The sequence below is a fragment of the Oreochromis aureus genome, linkage group 22, assembly GCF_013358895.1.
Source record: "Oreochromis aureus strain Israel breed Guangdong linkage group 22, ZZ_aureus, whole genome shotgun sequence".
Taxonomy (NCBI): domain Eukaryota; kingdom Metazoa; phylum Chordata; class Actinopteri; order Cichliformes; family Cichlidae; genus Oreochromis; species Oreochromis aureus.
Genome location: NC_052962.1, coordinates 17,994,617 through 18,011,903, shown reverse-complemented (window position 1 = coordinate 18,011,903; position 17,287 = coordinate 17,994,617). Strand labels below are relative to the sequence as shown.

The 17,287-nt window shown below is 40.7% G+C and overlaps 3 protein-coding genes across 3 annotated transcripts; 2 read left to right on the top strand and 1 right to left on the bottom strand.

Annotated features, from left to right (window-relative positions):
* Positions 1-696: 696 nt before the first annotated feature.
* efcab1 (EF-hand calcium binding domain 1) lies at positions 697-2,697 on the top strand. The gene is made up of 6 exons (XM_031729291.2): positions 697-850; positions 1,049-1,207; positions 1,838-1,942; positions 2,046-2,197; positions 2,332-2,436; positions 2,524-2,697. The coding sequence occupies exons 1-6, from the start codon at positions 775-777 to the stop codon at positions 2,572-2,574; spliced, it is 648 nt and encodes a 215-aa protein (XP_031585151.1). The 5' UTR covers positions 697-774; the 3' UTR covers positions 2,575-2,697.
* Positions 2,572-4,411, bottom strand: rbm48 (RNA binding motif protein 48). The gene is made up of 5 exons (XM_031729198.2): positions 4,248-4,411; positions 3,807-3,997; positions 3,579-3,724; positions 2,852-3,381; positions 2,572-2,755 (listed from the first exon to the last, which is right to left on the bottom strand). Exons 1-5 carry the CDS (start codon positions 4,374-4,376, stop codon positions 2,693-2,695), a joined length of 1,059 nt encoding a protein of 352 aa, XP_031585058.1. The 5' UTR covers positions 4,377-4,411; the 3' UTR covers positions 2,572-2,692.
* An 84-nt stretch (positions 4,412-4,495) lies between these two features.
* On the top strand, positions 4,496-16,232 carry pex1 (peroxisomal biogenesis factor 1). The gene is made up of 24 exons (XM_031729290.2): positions 4,496-4,736; positions 5,906-6,052; positions 6,153-6,236; positions 6,388-6,502; positions 6,640-7,325; positions 7,441-7,560; positions 7,704-7,824; positions 7,996-8,102; positions 8,263-8,348; positions 8,441-8,573; positions 8,780-8,876; positions 8,966-9,136; positions 9,234-9,388; positions 9,481-9,667; positions 9,796-9,962; positions 10,866-11,000; positions 11,102-11,166; positions 11,323-11,465; positions 12,441-12,544; positions 12,706-12,882; positions 13,299-13,535; positions 13,651-13,845; positions 13,994-14,124; positions 15,967-16,232. Exons 1-24 carry the CDS (start codon positions 4,629-4,631, stop codon positions 16,040-16,042), a joined length of 3,747 nt encoding a protein of 1,248 aa, XP_031585150.1. The 5' UTR covers positions 4,496-4,628; the 3' UTR covers positions 16,043-16,232.
* The last annotated feature ends 1,055 nt before the right edge of the window (positions 16,233-17,287 follow it).

Here is a 17,287-nt window from a genome sequence, read left to right as displayed (position 1 = left end):
TGGAAAAACAAGTACATTTTATATGAGAAAGTCATTTTTAAAAGAAGATTGGGCTATAATACGTTAAATGAATGATTTAACGAATTAAGTAAAATTTAAATGCATATATCTCAAAATATATGCATTTAAATTTTACTTAATTCGGATTGCATATATGAAATATATATATTTGGACTAGTAGCTTTGATGAATCTGACTATTACTATTGCACTATTCTTCCATAACACCCACATTTTCTTTTCTTTTTCTCAAACACCAAGATACCTTAGATGGTAAATATAAATTTTAGCAAAGCTTTAATTAGGTTCCTGAAGTGACTAAAAGTAAACATTTCTTTTCCCAAAACTGTATAATAAACATAAACAGTATATAGCCGCCCTCTTTCTGATGTGTGATTTTGGTCTGATGATGGGTTAAAAAACTATTTTAACATGTTTCATGTGTACCTGTTCAGTATATAAATGAACGTGTTGACCTGAAGGACAATAAATAGCCCTAAAGAAAGAAAGAAAAACAATGGGTTTTTGGTCAGCCAGCGGTTCATTGTCATTCTAGTGGAACAGATACAGGACAGTCAGTGTTGGGGCATATTTTCGTTTGTGTTACTGCACTAAAAATTCAAGTAGAAAATGATGTGTAGTTACGGTGTTTCCACCGGTAGTGAAACGTCGAGGTTCTTAAACACACGCGACCCTGAACGTTTCGCGGTAGCCATGGCGACAGTACATCAACCTCGCTGTGAGTGGACTGTAGCTGAGTTTGGCCTCATCGAAAATGTCAAAAATATCTGCTATGAACAAAAGGACGACACAGACGCTCGCTGAAAACATTTCGAAACAAGTGGAGCACTGTGAGTATGACAGTTACTTCTCAAATCAATAAACCCGGGATAAACTAAGCCAGCTTTGTCATAGCGGTAGTTTAGTGCAGTCCATGCTAAGCTTTACGGTTCATTGTTTTACTTAGCAGGTATGAAAATACACACTGCCGTCTAAGTATTGTTAGAGCAGATGAAGTGTACGCCATTGTTTTATGTTTCTGTTTATAGTCAGTAAAAAAGAGGTTGAGTGCCTTATCCGAGAGTTTAACGTGCTTATGGCGGAGCAGAACAACTCTGGCAGAGCTGTGCACGGTCTGGACCGAGGGAAGTTCATAAGCACACTCCACAGCATCTTTGGACTGACTGACGACAGGATGACGGGTAGAGGTATTCAGTTTACAGTTATTTATAATTATATTATTTATAAACCCATTCCCCCCCCCCCCAAAAAAAGGTGAGACGTTCTGTAAAATGTAAATTTGATCATTTTGAATTTGCACAAACTGTAGATGCAGTTTTTTGTAGATTGGCAAACCTCGGCCCATCTTTACTTTTGAGGAACTCTGCTTCTCCAAGATGCTTAAAAAAAAAATCCATTCATGTCAGTGACCTTCTGCCAATTAACCTAAAGTTGCAAAATCTTCCTCCATCGTTTTTTTTTTTTTTTTAGTACCACTTAGTTTTGCACCCTACTGTTGCCCTCTCAGCTGTCTTGAGATATGTTGGTGCCATCAAATTCAAACAGAGCCAAGATTGTTTTTTGAAATAGTAAAATGTCAATAAAATGGTGAAGTAAGCAAAATCTCCAAATCATCACTATCACCCTGTAAGTACTCTCCAATTTGGCACAACCCAGAATTCTCACTTGCACCACCTCTTTCAGAATGATTAAATTAAATCCTTCAGTACGCTTGTCCAGGAATACAGAGTTGGGAATGAGCAATTTCTTCAGTACGAACAATTGAAATCTATAATTAAATCCAAGACATGTTGTGAGTGTAACTGGCTGTCATTCAGTCTTCAGGACCTTTGACAAAGACAACGACAGCGTTGTCAGCATGAAAGAGTGGATCGACGGACTGTCTGTCTTTCTTCGGGGGACCTTGGATGAAAAAATAAAATGTAACTTCTCAATCTTACTTTTTTTTGCTTAAGCTCACTCTCACACCTTCACATATGTAGCTTTATCTACCTAAAAAAAATCCCTGTGTTTGGCTTGGCTCAGACTGCTTCACTGTGTACGACCTGAATGGTGACAACGCCATCTCTAGAGAGGAGATGCTTCATATGCTGAAGGGCAGGCTCATCAGACAACCCAATGAGGAGGACCCTGACGAAGGAATCAAAGACCTGGTGGAGATCATACTGAAGAAGATGGTGAGCTGTTTGCTGCACAGATATAACTGTTTACACATGATTTAAAAACAAAAAACAAACCCAAAACACTATTTAAAAAATTCTTAGGTCTGTAAATAGTTTACCAGCTCTGCCAACGGTGCTTCCTCCCACAGGACTATGACCATGATGGCAAATTGTCTTTTGAAGATTTTGAAAAGGCTGTGAAAGATGAAAACCTATTGCTGGAAGCTTTTGGAACCTGCCTTCCTGACTTCAGGGTAATCTGTAATGAGAAGCTTCTAAGCTCTTTAAATTTCCCCATCAAAAATTCTCAATCTTACAGTCTGCTTTTCTTATTTTTTCAGAGAATCGAGATGTTTGAGGGACGCGTATTTCAGGAACAAATGGAACAATAAACAAATCACATAACTCCATACCCAGCCTAAACATCTTTAATATTAACCTTAATGGCAGATGGTGCTGTGATGCAAAATTTGTTTAATAAAAAAAATAATAATAAAACATCCTGCTCTATCAAATCCGACGGCGTGGTTTGACCTTCTTCTCCACTGGTTTGATGTCTGGACTCGATGTCACCTAGGAGAGACGATGAAACTGGTTTAACTGATTTAGATCATAGTGAAAATATTATTTTGTCCTTAACTACAACCAAAACAATATAATCACATGTACCTGCTTCATTGTGGTCCTGATCAGGCTGACAGTTGTGTTCAGTGACTCATCCTCCATTTCCAGTTTGGATGGTTCTGGTAGTTTTGGTCCAATCAAAGGCTCATTCTGCCCAGAAACAGTACTGGAGGGCTCCTCAGCCTCTTCCATTTTGCGTTTCCGTTTCTCCAAGTGTGTGGTCCGAGGAAGAAATCTGACTGCCGCAGCCTGATGTGCTGCCTGTCTGCTCGATAAGGTCTGTTTGCTCCTTGAACTCCCTTCTCGCTGCTCGAATGTGCCAGCACAGGTATTGTGTAAAGTCCCCATTTTATCCTCTGTCGGTAAATGTTGACTTTTAGGCCTATGGTAATGATGTTCTTGGGGAGGTAATGGCAGTGGAGGAAAGCCTAAATAGTGGCTGACGTTTGAAGTCTCCCTTGTATTGTCATTTCCAGAGGTCTGTTTGTGTGTGAGGATGTTGTCATCTGACATGGTAGTTGTTTCTGATGAAGAAGGCTCCTCTTGTGTGTCCTCTTTCTGTTCCCTTTCTCTCACTTTGCAATAATAAAATGAGACAGAAAAAAAGTTTAAAAATCCCCATCATTCAAAAAGATCCGAGTCAAATTAAAATAAAAGCGCAAAAGGGAAATGGTGGAAATGGTTTGCTTGGACTAATGATGAACTAAGATGTTTCTCATTGGAGTGGTCATTTTTGTGAGGCAAAATATAACCTATAGATATAAAATTATACCTCTCTTCTGAGCAGCCCGGATGACATAGCTCCTCCGGTCCTGCAGCTTGAGTCTGGTGTCTTCCACAGTCTCGTATTCGGGGACGTAGCACACATGCAGCACACCACCATAGAAACTTTTCTCATCCATGCATCGCTTTGCTGCTCTGAAACAAAACCAAATTATTCAGAAGGTCCTTCAGACTTTGCAAGTTAGGCAGAATGAACAGTCTAAGTTACATCTTGTACCTGGCACTTGTGAGTTTTTGGAACTTTACGAGGTAGACCTCTGTGAACTCCTCGGCAGGATACTCGTCCAGGGGCCTGTACTCCTCCACAGCTCCATAAAGGGCACACAGCTGAATCAACTCAGTCATAACCCCAATCGCTGGGACTCCTTGGACCATCAGGTAACGACTCTCTAAATTTATGGTGTAAACCTGCAAATAATGCAACACTTGACTGCGGTACACTGATGGAAAAATGCTCATGTGAAAACTGCGAATAGTGGTTATATTTATCATCTAGATGTGGTCAAGGCTCTCACTGTGGTTCACTGGAGTCCATAAAATCCGGGAGCAGATGTTTTTTAACTACACTGTAAGTGGCGTTCCCACGTAGCAGGGGGTGTCTCCCACCTTAAGATACGCTCTTTTGGTCAAATATTTCTAAACAGAAGCGTCTTCTTACCTTAACTGCTTTGGCTTTTCTTCCTTCCCTATATTTTGGTCGAGAAATGCACACTCTCCGCTGTTCGTGATGTTTGTAAACCTCCGGGACTCTCCAGCAGCCAGAGCTGTTGTTGACGGGAGCCGCCATGTTTGTGGAAATGAACTTTTCACTTGATGAATTTCAAAATAAAGGTTCATTTTCGTGTTGAATAGGATTCATTCAAAGCATGGCGTCGTTGGATGTCTTATTCTGAAATGCGTTCAACCGAATATCGGCTACTCTGGTCTGGCCTGGCACACATAGAGCACATCGATCGACTATGAGTTTGTCACACACTTGATGTTAGCGGTGCAGCTTGCTTGACGCGTTGAACGCGAAATAGAAAACTATGTGAAAATCATGTTTAGCAATCAGGGCATTCAACCCGTAACGGTCACTTTTAACAACGCAAAAAACTGCTTTTTACACCTTCCCTTGAAGCTAATATCACAGCTTTCCCTGAACGAGGTAAGATAGTGCTAGGTGGTTAGCTAGGCTATTGTTTAGGTAAAATTAGTAGAAGCTTTGTTGACTTAAACCATTTTTAGCTAAAATGTTGGCCCGTTCTGTGTGTTGTTCTATTCTTGTATTTTTTAACAAAATTAATGCTGCTGTAAATTAATTTCCGAGAACCTTTGACAGTTATTCACATTACAAAATAAAATGTGACTTCTGCAGTTTAGACCTCGCGTCCGGCTGCTCTTTAGACCAAATGAATTTGAAAGATCAGTTTTTCATGACTCCATTCACTCCACTTCGGCCCGGCTGGAAACATGCTCTGAATATAGATAGAAGAGGAGCTGAGTCAAACACAATACTTCAGCATATGGAGAGAGAGGGTAGTTAGCAATTAGTATTTCAGCATTTGTTTCCTTCTCGGTGGAGCCGTTTTCGTAGCAGTTCCTTTACGGTTTCACTTGGTGGAGGCAAAGGACTGCGTTAGAAATGAATCCGGGGTCTAAGGGTATTTTTTTAAATGACTTTTCTGGCTTGTGTCCTGTTCGCTGTTATGAATGAACAGTGTTTTTCTGATGAGAGCTTTCTGTTTATATTTGCACTTTTTGGCTGACAGGAATTCCTGTTTCGTGGCTTTTTCTCCTTGAGTTTGACCTTTAATTACAAAGGATTCAGAACTGGGTTAACCCTGTCATTATTAGTCTAAACTGTGTAAAATGGATTGAGTGAGGAGGATTTGTTTTCTCAAGCATGGTTGCAAGCAAGGATGATGGTCATGGTATAGTCTGGGTAAACAAAAGGTGCACACCCCTTGATTCAGTAAAGCTGGTACAACCACCTTTAGCAGCACTAAATTGAAGTAACCATTTTATTTATGTCTTTATTAGTGTCTCACAGTGTTGTGGAGAAACTTTGTCCCACTCTACTTCACAGTGTTTGCATGAATTTTTTTTATGCACAGCTCTCTTTAGACCCTGCATTTCAATCAGGCTGAGGTCTGGACTTTGACTGGGCCATTGCAACACACTGATTCCTTTCCTTTACAGCCACTCTGTTGTAGATTTGCTGCTCTAATTTGGGGTCATTGCCAAGTTGCATGATCCCATGCAACTTGGCAATGACTTTAGAATACTTTTGTATACAGTGGCATTCACAGTCAACCCATTTATGGCCTTTTTCAGAACCAGCCTCTGGAGTTGTCCTGTGGTCATGGGCCTCCAGTGTTCCTCACCTGGACTCAAAACAGAGCCAGCTCCAGCCTGGACAGCCACAAAGTGGAGCTGTGTCGGCAGCTAGGAGAGAAGCAGGGCCTGACAGATGGAGAGGAGGTAGAGTCCCTCCGTGAGGAATCTGTTCTTCGCTGTATTTACAGAAGAAGCTAATTTTGGACTTACTAGTTGTTTGGTTTACTGCCTTGTTTTCCCTCAGGGCTTCTTAAGGCCATGTCATCAGGTCTCATCATTGGATCGGGTGTTTGTGGAGCCTGTATCAGCTGATGACTGGGAAATCCTGGTGGGTAATTTAGTTACATACAGTGTGTGAAACTTGTCTTCATACAATTTGCACTATTTTACACACTCTAATAACTACAAGGTGACTTCTCCTTTTTAAAGCACTCTTAAGAAGTATTAATATATCACTTTTGTGTGACTGACATCGCCAGGAGCTCCACAGTTCTGCGCTGGAGCTGCAACTACTGGATCAGATCAGAGTAGTTTTCCAAGATGCTGTGTTTCCTGTGTGGGTGGACAACCACACGGTAGTCTTTATCCGAATAGGTCAGTTTTGATACAATTATTCTGTTATATGTTGTTTATCAAATAACATGTTACACAGAAATATTGGAGTTATAATGGTTTGCCTGCTCAACTTGACTTCTATGAATCCAGTTTAATTTTTTAAAAATTCTGCACAGCTTCACTTTCTCCACGTGTGCCCTACGGTCGCCTGGAGCAGTTCACAGAACTTGTTGTGTCCCCGAAGATCCGCGCAGAAACTGGCACCCACACACATTCTCAACTAAAAGCCAACCCAAACTCAGAAAGTTTTCACAGACAGCCAAACATGGATTTCTCCTCCCCTTCAGGACCATCATCAGAAAGTACCTCCTCCACCTCTAACAGCCACCAGTGGGGTGGCATAGCCAACCTGAAAAGCCTTTTTCATCACATGATAAAGGGCGCTTATGACCCAGTTAAGGAACAACCGCCTTTACCTGAAATCCCCGCTCTCCTTACGGACTCTCTGTACAGAGTGTGCGGTTCACCTCCCCACTCTCTCAGCACTATAAGCCACGTTGCAACTAATGCTATTCACATCTTTCCTTGGAGCCACAGTTTCAATGCCAGGCTGAGTGAAGGTCACTCCTCAATTACATATGGCCTTCTCTCCAAAGTCCCATCCCCCAAAGAAATGAGGGACAAAACCAAGCAGGCAATGGAGAAAAAGAAGAAGCCAAGAGTTACTAAGGAGACTGCTACGCCTGAAGGAGAGGAGGTGAAGGAAGAGGAGGCCATGGTGGTTAGGGCAGTGTGCCATTGTACCGAGCTGCTTGGATGCAAGGAAAGAAGCAAGGGAGAGATTCACAGTGGAAGAGTATGGGTGAGTTTGGTGTCTGAAGAGGAGAATATATAGTTTATAAACAGTATTTTAGCAATACCGCAGTGCCCTAGTTCTTTCTGTTTTGGTTAAAATTTTTGTATCTTTCATTTTTTAGATTCCAGAGCCTCTGGCCAGCAGGCTGAATGTCCCTGCCCATTCAACAGTAAGAATTAAGTCAGTGAAATCAGCTATCAAAGTAGCTTCTACTATTTGCCTACAACCCCTAAATCCACTGGTGAGTGCTGGAATGTACATCTGCGTTACAGTGTCGGATGTAAATGAAGTACAAGGACATATAATTTGATCAGAATTGCAGAAAATCTGTTCAGCTTCTTTCCTTTCTGTCCATCTGATTTTTTTTGACATTTTTCTCTTCAGCCTGAGGAGGATGATGAGGAGATCCAGACAGCTTTCCTTGGTTGGCTGCACACACAGAGTCACGAACCTTTAGCCTGTCTGACAGCACGGTCTGGCACCATCCTCCTACATGGAACTGATGGTGATTCATTCCTGCACTTCCGTTACAAGCCAAAGAAGTGTATTTATAAATCATGTACAGACAGATTTGCATATGGCTATGTAAGGTTAAAAAAATGGGTAATAATAAATATCTTAAATTAGCTTTTTTTTTTAAAAATAATGTCCCTTCACTTTTTATTCTTTTCCATAGCAAAGCTAGAGTTTGCTTTAACTGTGCTGAAACCAGAACCACAGACTGAAGCTTCAGGTCAGCTGTTTCTTCTAGCACCCACAGTTATCCAGAAGAAAGACATACAGGTATCGCCATGCAAATGGAGAATTATATATCTGTGTCTTTAAACAGTTTATATGTAAACAGATTGCTTCATGCAGTTTTTATTAAAAAATTCAACACGTTTTTAAGAAAAAAAAAAAGTCTTTGAAGTTGTTCACAGTTATGTCTTTTTCTCATCTTCAGGTAGACAGAGAGCCAGTAACCACCCCAGCTGTGAAGCCTGGAGCTGAAACACCCCACCCAGAACTTCCCTCTCTTAGTATTCTTGGGTACGTCTTTTGCTAATTCAGTACAAATGCATGATTTAAGCAGGCGATTCTTTCTCCATCAGTCTCACTCACGTTTGGGGGTTTTTTCCCAGTGGGATGGATGAGCTTTGTAGAACTGGGTTTGAGTTTATCTCCCATAGCCTTCTGGGTAGTCCCCTCTCGAGAGAACTGTGTACCACTGGTCGGGGACTTCAAGGTGGAGCTCTTCTCATCACTGGTGCCAAGGTATCTCTTTACTTAACATTTAAGTTAACTACTATTGCTAACACAACGGCTGTCAGTATAATTCATTAACATAAGATAAATTGATATTTAATAGCGTTGATGTTTGTTTGGTTTTTTTTGGCAGCTTAAGCTTACTGGAGAACACTTATTAACCAGTATTGTTTTGTTAAGTCTGCAACATGTTGTGCTGTAACTTCTCTCTGCAGGGGAGTGGGAAGAGCACTCTATCCCAAGCCTTCTGCAGGAAAGCTAGAGAAGAGCTGGATGCACACGTTGAGGTGGTAGACTGCAAAAAGCTACAAGGTCAAGAAAGACTTCATGAATATTTGCTGTCTGAATGGAAAAGAAAGATAAAATTGAACTTAATTTAAAAAAAATTGTTTTCTTTTTAGGCAAAAGGGTAGAAACTGTGAGACAGATTCTGATGGACATTTTTGAACAGGCAGAGTGGAGGCAGCCCTCTGTTGTTCTACTTGATGACCTGGATCATTTGACGCGGGCACCAGCCTCACCTGAACATGAACACGGCCCGGAGGCACTGCTTCAGCAGCACATTGCTCAAAGTAAAATATTTTCTTACCTGTGGGAATGTCTTTTGACAGACAGGATCGATAATCATTTCCTGCTTTGATGAGTAATGTTGTCTCACTGTGGCTGCAGGCCTGCAGGATGTGGTGGATGAGGTGATGCTTCACTCTAGCCTGGTGTGTCTGATCATTACCAGCCAGAGTGAACACTCCCTCCATCCCTCTCTGACGGAGGTACACGGTTCCCACTTCATCCAGGGATTTGTAAACATCCCACCACCTGATCAGGTCGGCACTCATCCACATATGTACACACACAAGCACAAGTACACACACAAAGTAGAAAAAAAACAAAACACCGATCATGTTATTGTTTGCAGGCCCAGAGGGTTGAGATCCTGCGCCATCTGATCCTGAGGAAGTCCTGCCTGTCTGTTGAGACTCTACAGAGTCTTGATATGGGGGCTGTTGCTAAGGAGACAGAGGGATACACACCTCAAGATCTAGTACTGCTGTTAGAGCGGGCTGTTCATGCTAACGCTATGCAAAGAGGACACAGTGAACAAGGTATCAAAGACTGATGAAATTCCCAATAGATCACTCTCAGTTCTTCAGATTCTTCCTGCATCATGTGACCACTGATGCTAATGTAGATTTATTGTGCAGATGTATTCATTGTGCCCTGTATTTTGCAGGTGTGTGTCTTTCCTGGAGGGACTTTGCACAGGCTCTCAAAGGCTTTACACCCCCCTCTTTGTGGGGTGTAGACCTCCACACCCCCAGTGGATTTGGGTTGGACAGGGTAGGAGGGCTAAAAGAAGTGCGACAGCAGCTTATGGACACCATACTGCTCCCTGCTAAGGTCAGATGGCTGTTGCTGTTTTCAAAATGTGTTTTAGTAGCAGTGTGGTATAATGAGTGACTATCTAGTTATTTTAAACACCATAATTACTATTGATTGTTGTACAGATGAGCTTTGAAAAGCATCAGCATGAGTGGGAATCAGGGGCTGAGTACAGACAAAATGAAAATAAAATATTTGAATTGATTTAGAAACAAACAAACAAAAACTACAAGCAAAGTAATAAGACTTCCAAATTATCAGTTGGAAAAACATTTGTACATGCAATTGTCTAGTCCACTAATATATTAAAACCTCTTTTATTCAAACCGATAAAGCGTCTTTTCTTTCTGGAAAGGTGGAAAACTGCAAGGATAGTTTATCTGTTTATTCAGCTTGGGTGTTGCATGAGAGTCTTATAGTAGTAGAGAAAATCCAGTAAAAGGTTTTATAACTAATGAAAATGTTCCTCATTTAATTTACCTTAGGATTCTTCAGATCACTTGCTTACAGCCCAGTCTTTGAGTTGCAGTATAATTGCATCATCTAAAGGTCCCCCAGTTGACCTTTTTTTCTGACAATTATTTAGATATATTTACCTCAAATATGACTGACAATGACGCCTCCAGTTTCAGAACATAATGAGGGTGTTTTTGGAGCGGTGGGTTTCTTTGATCTATTTTTATCATGTAATCTTTGATCCTGCGAGCCCCCCAGACTGCTCTGCTCTGCTGTGTGCCGTGTTCTCATCAAGTCATTACGGTGGTTTTAGGAAAAAAAAATGGCTATTAGTGTTTGAGCTGCTTCTTTTTTCACACTACTTCTTTAAAATGAATGGAGGTCTCCCTTATATCAGCAGACAAGGTTAGAATTCAGCATAAGTTATTGCACAGTCACTAACTGTGGGTCGTTGGTGTGTTGCAGTATCCGGTCCTTTTCGCCAATCTTCCTATCCGCCATCGCTCAGGAGCTCTGCTGTATGGCGCTCCTGGTACAGGAAAAACGCTGCTGGCCAGAGCTGTCTCCAAAGACAGCGGTATGAACTTTATCAGCATCAAGGTAGGCTCTGCTTCAGCTTCGTCATTAAAATAAGACTGTGCCCTTCTGTATGAGAGCAAAGTTTCTACAGCAACAAGAGATTTTTTTAACTCTCCCTCCAGGGACCTGAACTTCTGAGTAAGTACATTGGAGCCAGTGAGAAGGGAGTCCGTGATGTCTTCCAGAGGTTGGTGAACTTTTAAACTCCGCCTGCCATCGCTGTTGCTGTGTTATTACTTATTGTTGCAAGTTATAATTATTAACATAAAACATTTGACGTTTCACATAAATGAAGCGTTTTCTTTTTATTTCCTTCGATCGCTTCCTCTTCTGCCTCTTTTAGGGCACAAGCCGCCAAGCCCTGCATCCTGTTCTTTGACGAGTTTGACGCTCTGGCCCCCAGGAGGGGCCACGACAGCACAGGCGTAACCGACCGTGTGGTCAACCAGCTCCTCACCCAACTGGATGGAGTGGAGGGACTGCAGGGTAACGTCATACATCTTTAAACTATACACACAGTATCGTCACGAGTGCTTTATAGTAATCTGCTTTAACTCCTGACTGACTCTGTTGGGGTGAGATCAGAAGTGTTTAAAGCCATGTAAAGTTTAGTGGGGGTTAAGTCTCATGAAGTCCATTCAGTGTTTTTTTCCCTCCTGGCTCAAATGGACCTTTGGGTGATGACAGAGCATGTAAGCATGACTTTAATAATTTAATGTTAATAATTTTGGGATTGATGGGGAAAAACAATATACATATAATGGATGATTTTTTCTTTTTTAAATTAAACGTGATTATGACCACTGTTTAGTCAATACATTTATAAAATAAGGCTGAATCTACACTTGGCAGGGTTACCTTGTACCATACCCTTGCACAATTGTCCTGCCTCCCCTGGCTGGCTTCCACTCACACTGCACTTAACTGTGTAGACCCGAGTGCTCTTCACTCTTGCACTCACATGCTTTTGAAAAACACTTTTCCAAAGTACAGTGATGATTTTATGCATTTTGGGGTTTGAACTATGCTGTTTTCAGAGCAGTAATCATTCCTCTTGAATGCCCTTATAGATTGCTCAATTAGTTACTTCAGATGAGCTTCTCATTGAAAAAACACTGAAGTTCTATGCTTGGGCACATTACGTGTGTACTGTGCTTGAGCTCAACTACTGCCTCTTCAAGTGAAGGTTCACTAAATCATGACCAAGCATGTTATGCAGTGGTTACAATATATCAAACATGCTTCAGTGTGATACTTATGACTAATATAAATACACTCTAAACCTGGGGCCAGTACATTTGAACAATATAGTTGGCTATGAAAGGTTATAGAGATGTAATTAAACCTTTTTGTGGAAGAATTATGAGCATTTTAATCTGTCTTGAAACATACTTGGAGGGATCTTTAATTCAATTCAATTTAAATTAAATAAATTTGAAGTCTTCGTGTTTGTCTTCATAGGTGTGTACGTGCTTGCAGCCACCAGCCGACCAGATTTGATTGACCCGGCGCTGCTGAGACCTGGACGGCTGGACAAATCCCTTTACTGCCCTCCCCCTGACCTGGTTTGTTGGTTTAAAAGAATATTAATAATTATTAATTAACATCACTTCACTTCTAAACTCATTATATATGCAGCAGTCCTTAAAAGACAAAAAGTAATGTTGAGTCATGTTACATGAAAGATTCTTGGGTTTTAAATCCAGCTATTGTGTCACATTTGCAGGAGGCTCGTGTGGAGATCCTGAAAGCTCTGACTGCAGGCGTCCCCCTGGCTCCCGATGTTGACCTGGAGCAGCTGGCAGCAGCGACAGAGCAGTTTACCGGGGCGGATCTGAAAGCCTTACTCTACAATGCACAGCTGGAGGCTGTCCACAACAGCATAGGCACCAGCGCACCACATGTAAGTCTATTGTACTTAAAGTATTGTCTGATGACTGTGTTATTATGTATTACCTTAGGTTAATAAAACAGGAAGTCAGGGAACTGTTGGTCAGTCCATTATTTATAGTTCATTTTGTAGCAGCCAAGTATTTTTTTTTTTAGCCCCTCAAGGCAAATTAAATGATGTATTTTGTATGTGTCTCAGCATGTGAGTTGCTCCAGTTCTGAATCCATTATCAGTTTTCAGCTTAATTTAAATTAACCCAACCTTGGTGACAAGAAATGTGATGGAATAACTTACCTGAGGCACAGTAGGCTTAAACTAATTTCAAACTGAGCTGTAGTGTCACAGTTAAGACCCATGTTGGACACTACAAATCCTCGTGAATCCATATATATGAACGTCTAAACCCTCTCTTCCTATGTGGCAATCAGGAGCTGACCTCTGGCTCAGAAAGCGACATGAGCCTTTCCTCCATGATCTTCCCGAACAACCAGGGCAGTGGGTCAGACGACTCGGCGGGAGAGGGAGAGTCAGGCATGGGGCTGGACCAGTCCATGGTGGTTGTGGAGCCCAGTGAGCTTCATGCAGAAAACAAACACCACCACGGCAATGTCTGGAGACTGTACTTTGGAAGTTCTTATGAGTCTGAGTTGGAGAATTCAAAACCAGTGAGCACTACTACCACATAGTACAAGTATAGTACTAAGTATAGGATTAAAAAAAATGTTATCACTCATAATTTTTGTGTGTGTTTTTCTTCCTCCGATCCTCCTGCTTAAACAGAACTCCCAGTGCGTCTCTGGACCCAGTTCCATGAACACTGACTTTACTGGAGGATCAGTTCGTGACCACGCTAGCTCAGTCAATCCTGCGTACATGCCCTCGCTCCAGAGGGGATATGAAGAGCTTGGCCGAGAGCAACTGGAGCGACTACAACAAGAGATTAATAACATCAAGAGCAACTACAGGAAAGCCAATGTGAGTGACTGCAATTAATTCTGATTCTGTTATTCTGATTAGGACTTTTTTCATTGTAGTTAGCTTCACTAGTCTTTTCCATCCTGTAGAACCAGGTCTTCCTATATGAGCTATTATGTATATAATTACTTTGTGATTGATTGTGTAGGAAGAGTGTGCTTATGTGCATCCAGCTGCCAAACAGCCAGGCCTGCTGCTGCGCCTGGCACATGTGAACGCCGCCTTGGCCGTGACCAAACCCTCCCTCAGCCAAGCCGACTGGAAGAGATACACAAAACTGTAAGTGAGCAGTACAAATGATATTGGTGTTGATATCCGCTGTGCATGAATTCAAAATAACAGGATTTTATAACAGTTATTTGTTTAATATTGACTTTAGTATGCTCAATTTATCAAGGACATCATAAGCTACTTAAAGTGTCATCAACAGGAGGAAATTAAAAACGTATGAAAAACTGGTGCCTGACAGGTAGCGTCAATGGAGGACTATGGATCAGTGTTTGAACTGGAATATCACAATGTTAAAAAACAAACAAACAAACAATGTGAAAAAACAAATCTTAGTTGCAGTACTGTGTATTTTGGGAAACAACTAAATGAGAGTAGAGAAACTGCATACGTAGTAGTTGCTGTTTTACTACTCAGCTCTCAGGTGGATGAACAGAGAGGGTACAAGAAGATCAGATTAGACTTTGCCAGAAAACATCTAAAAGAACCTGCTCAGTTCTGGGGGAAACCAAGATGATCGTGTGTAACGTGTGAATAATGATCCAATAAAGTATTGAGGAGGAGAGCAGCTCATGATATGAAGCATACAACATCATCTGTCAAACATGATACAATTAAGTTGATATATGTTTTTTAGACACTTTTTAGCTTTCTTCCTGTACACCACCATAGATAGTTTGTCATCATATGGTCAAGATGTGATTGAAATGCAGACTTTCTGCTTTAATTTTAATTTAAAGGGGTTTATCCAAACCTTTGCATTTACAGTTTAGGCATTACAGCCATTTTTATCCACAGTCTTTTCAAAGGCTCAAAATAACTGGACAAACTAAAATATTTCTTAATATAAGGGTGTTTTTTTTTTTTTTTTATGAAAATCCATTGCAGTCACTGATTGCCTGAAGTTTAGATGCTTGTTTGTGGGTCTCTCTGGATTCAGTTTTGTATTTAAATAACTGAAAAGCCACTGGGTTGAGATCAGGTAACTAACTGCGGATTGAGGAATATCCCTTTTCTCTGCCTTGATAAACTCTTGCAGTGATTTTACATTTGGTTGAATTTGAGCAGAGAGTATAACCCTGTATAGATTTATCATACTGCGTCTATCATCAGTCACATCATCTATAAACGCCCGTGGCCTCGTTCCACTGTTAGCCATACATCCTCATGCCATAACACTGCCTCCATCATGTTTGACAGATGAAGTTATATGCTTCATATCATGAGCTGCTCTCCTCCTCAATACTTTATTGGATCATTATTCACACGTTACACACGATCATCTTGGTTTCCCCCAGAACTGAGCAGGTTCTTTTAGATGTTTTCTGGCAAAGTCTAATCTGATCTTCTTGTACGCGAGTGGAAGGTTTGTGCCTTGTTATAAATGCTCTGTATTTAGATTCTGTCGATTGTAGGATTTGATATGATATGTCTACCTGATCAGAGGTTTTTGTATTATTTAGATGTGGTGAAGTAGTTTTTCTTAACCATGGAAAGTATTCTGTCATGATCCACTTTAGCTGTCCTCTGTGGTCTATCAGACGTTGTTGTGTTGATGATTAATTTGGTTTGTCAACTTCATGATGGCTTCCTTCACTTTTATCAACGTCTCTTAGGACCTGACATTAAGTGAAAAGCTACCAAATTCAAGTCCCAAATCTTGGCATCACAATCCAGATCGTTTATCTGCTAACAGGCCTCACCTGGTTATGAAACTGCTTGTCATTTAATTGTCCAATTACTTTTGAGCCTCTGAAAATAGAAAACTGTGCATAAAAATGGCTTTGGTATACAGAGACAAAATTTCAAAACTGTGTCATTGTACAAAAACTTAACTTTACATTCTGATTTGATTCAGTGTTTTAATACAAATCTTTTTTTAATTTTCTTTAGGTATGAAGGCTTTGGCGTCTCGGGAGACAGAAAATCTGTCAAATTTAAACCTGGACAACGTGTGACTTTAGCGTGATCAAACATTAACAGTTTAACCATTTCAGCCTAATTTTGACATTGTAAATGATTACACTGTGTGTGTGTGTGTATATAAGATTCTTTAATGACTTAGTTGTGAATTAGACTTGAAATGACTTGAATGTAATTAATGCACATAATAATGAAGTTTAAATTATGAACATGTTTTAATTAAAAATGTACATTTTCTCTGACTTGTTTTCTGTAAGCATCTTGGATCATTTTAGCTTGCAGGCACTGAATAGGTTTCTTTAAACACAGTTGATTTGCTAACAGAACACTGAATATTATTGTAGGAAATATTTAAAAGCTAAAGCAGGGTTGAAGCTTCTTTGTCGTGACGGACATTTTGACTTCACAACACGAAAAGCACGAGTAATTAATAACATTAATGATGACTCAGTTCCATTAAACTACCCAATAAGCCATGACAGTGAACCAGCAAGAACGAATGTAGGAGCATTTCTCTGCTTTCTCTCCATTAGCACGTCAACACGTCCGCTGCTCTTAGATGTTTATTAAACTAACAAGAACGGTTAAGGTGCAAGTTACTGTGAAGTAGATGGTTTGCACTCCACACAAAGGAAAACACCTGTATGTGAATTTTGACTATATGTGCTTTCAAAACACTGAAACACTTTCAAATATGTCACAGAACGGTTTACCTACCACTTTATTAGGTACACTTGTTCAAATGCTTTTTAATGCAAGTTTCTAGTCAGTCACATGGCAGATACTCGGTTCATTTAGGCATGTATGTGCACATGGTTGAAACGACCTGCTGAAAGTGTGATGGAGAAGCAAGGTGATTTAAGCGAATTTGAATGTTGCATGGTTGTTGGAGCAACACTGGCTCATCTGATTATTCCAGAAACTTAATCTCAAAGATTAAGGAGCTTTGAAAGAAAAGCGTCTGGACTTCTTTAAGTTTCCTTGAAGGCGTTTCACCTCTCATCTGAGAAGCTTCTTCAGTTCTAAGAGCAATTGGTGGAGAGTCCCAGATTTTAAACCACATGGGAGTGTCCCCAAGGGGGTCATGGATCCCCTATTGATCCTCTACTAATCACATGAGCTAAGGTGTGAAAATGGGTGTTTGTCACAATCAGCCAAGGTTTCGGGTGAACCCATTGTGAAACCTTGATGACCACATTGTACCCCTCTTTTGACAGGTACCCTGTGGTCATAAAGCTTAGATAATTTCCAACTGGTTTTTTTGAACATTGTCATGTTCAAGAAACTCAAA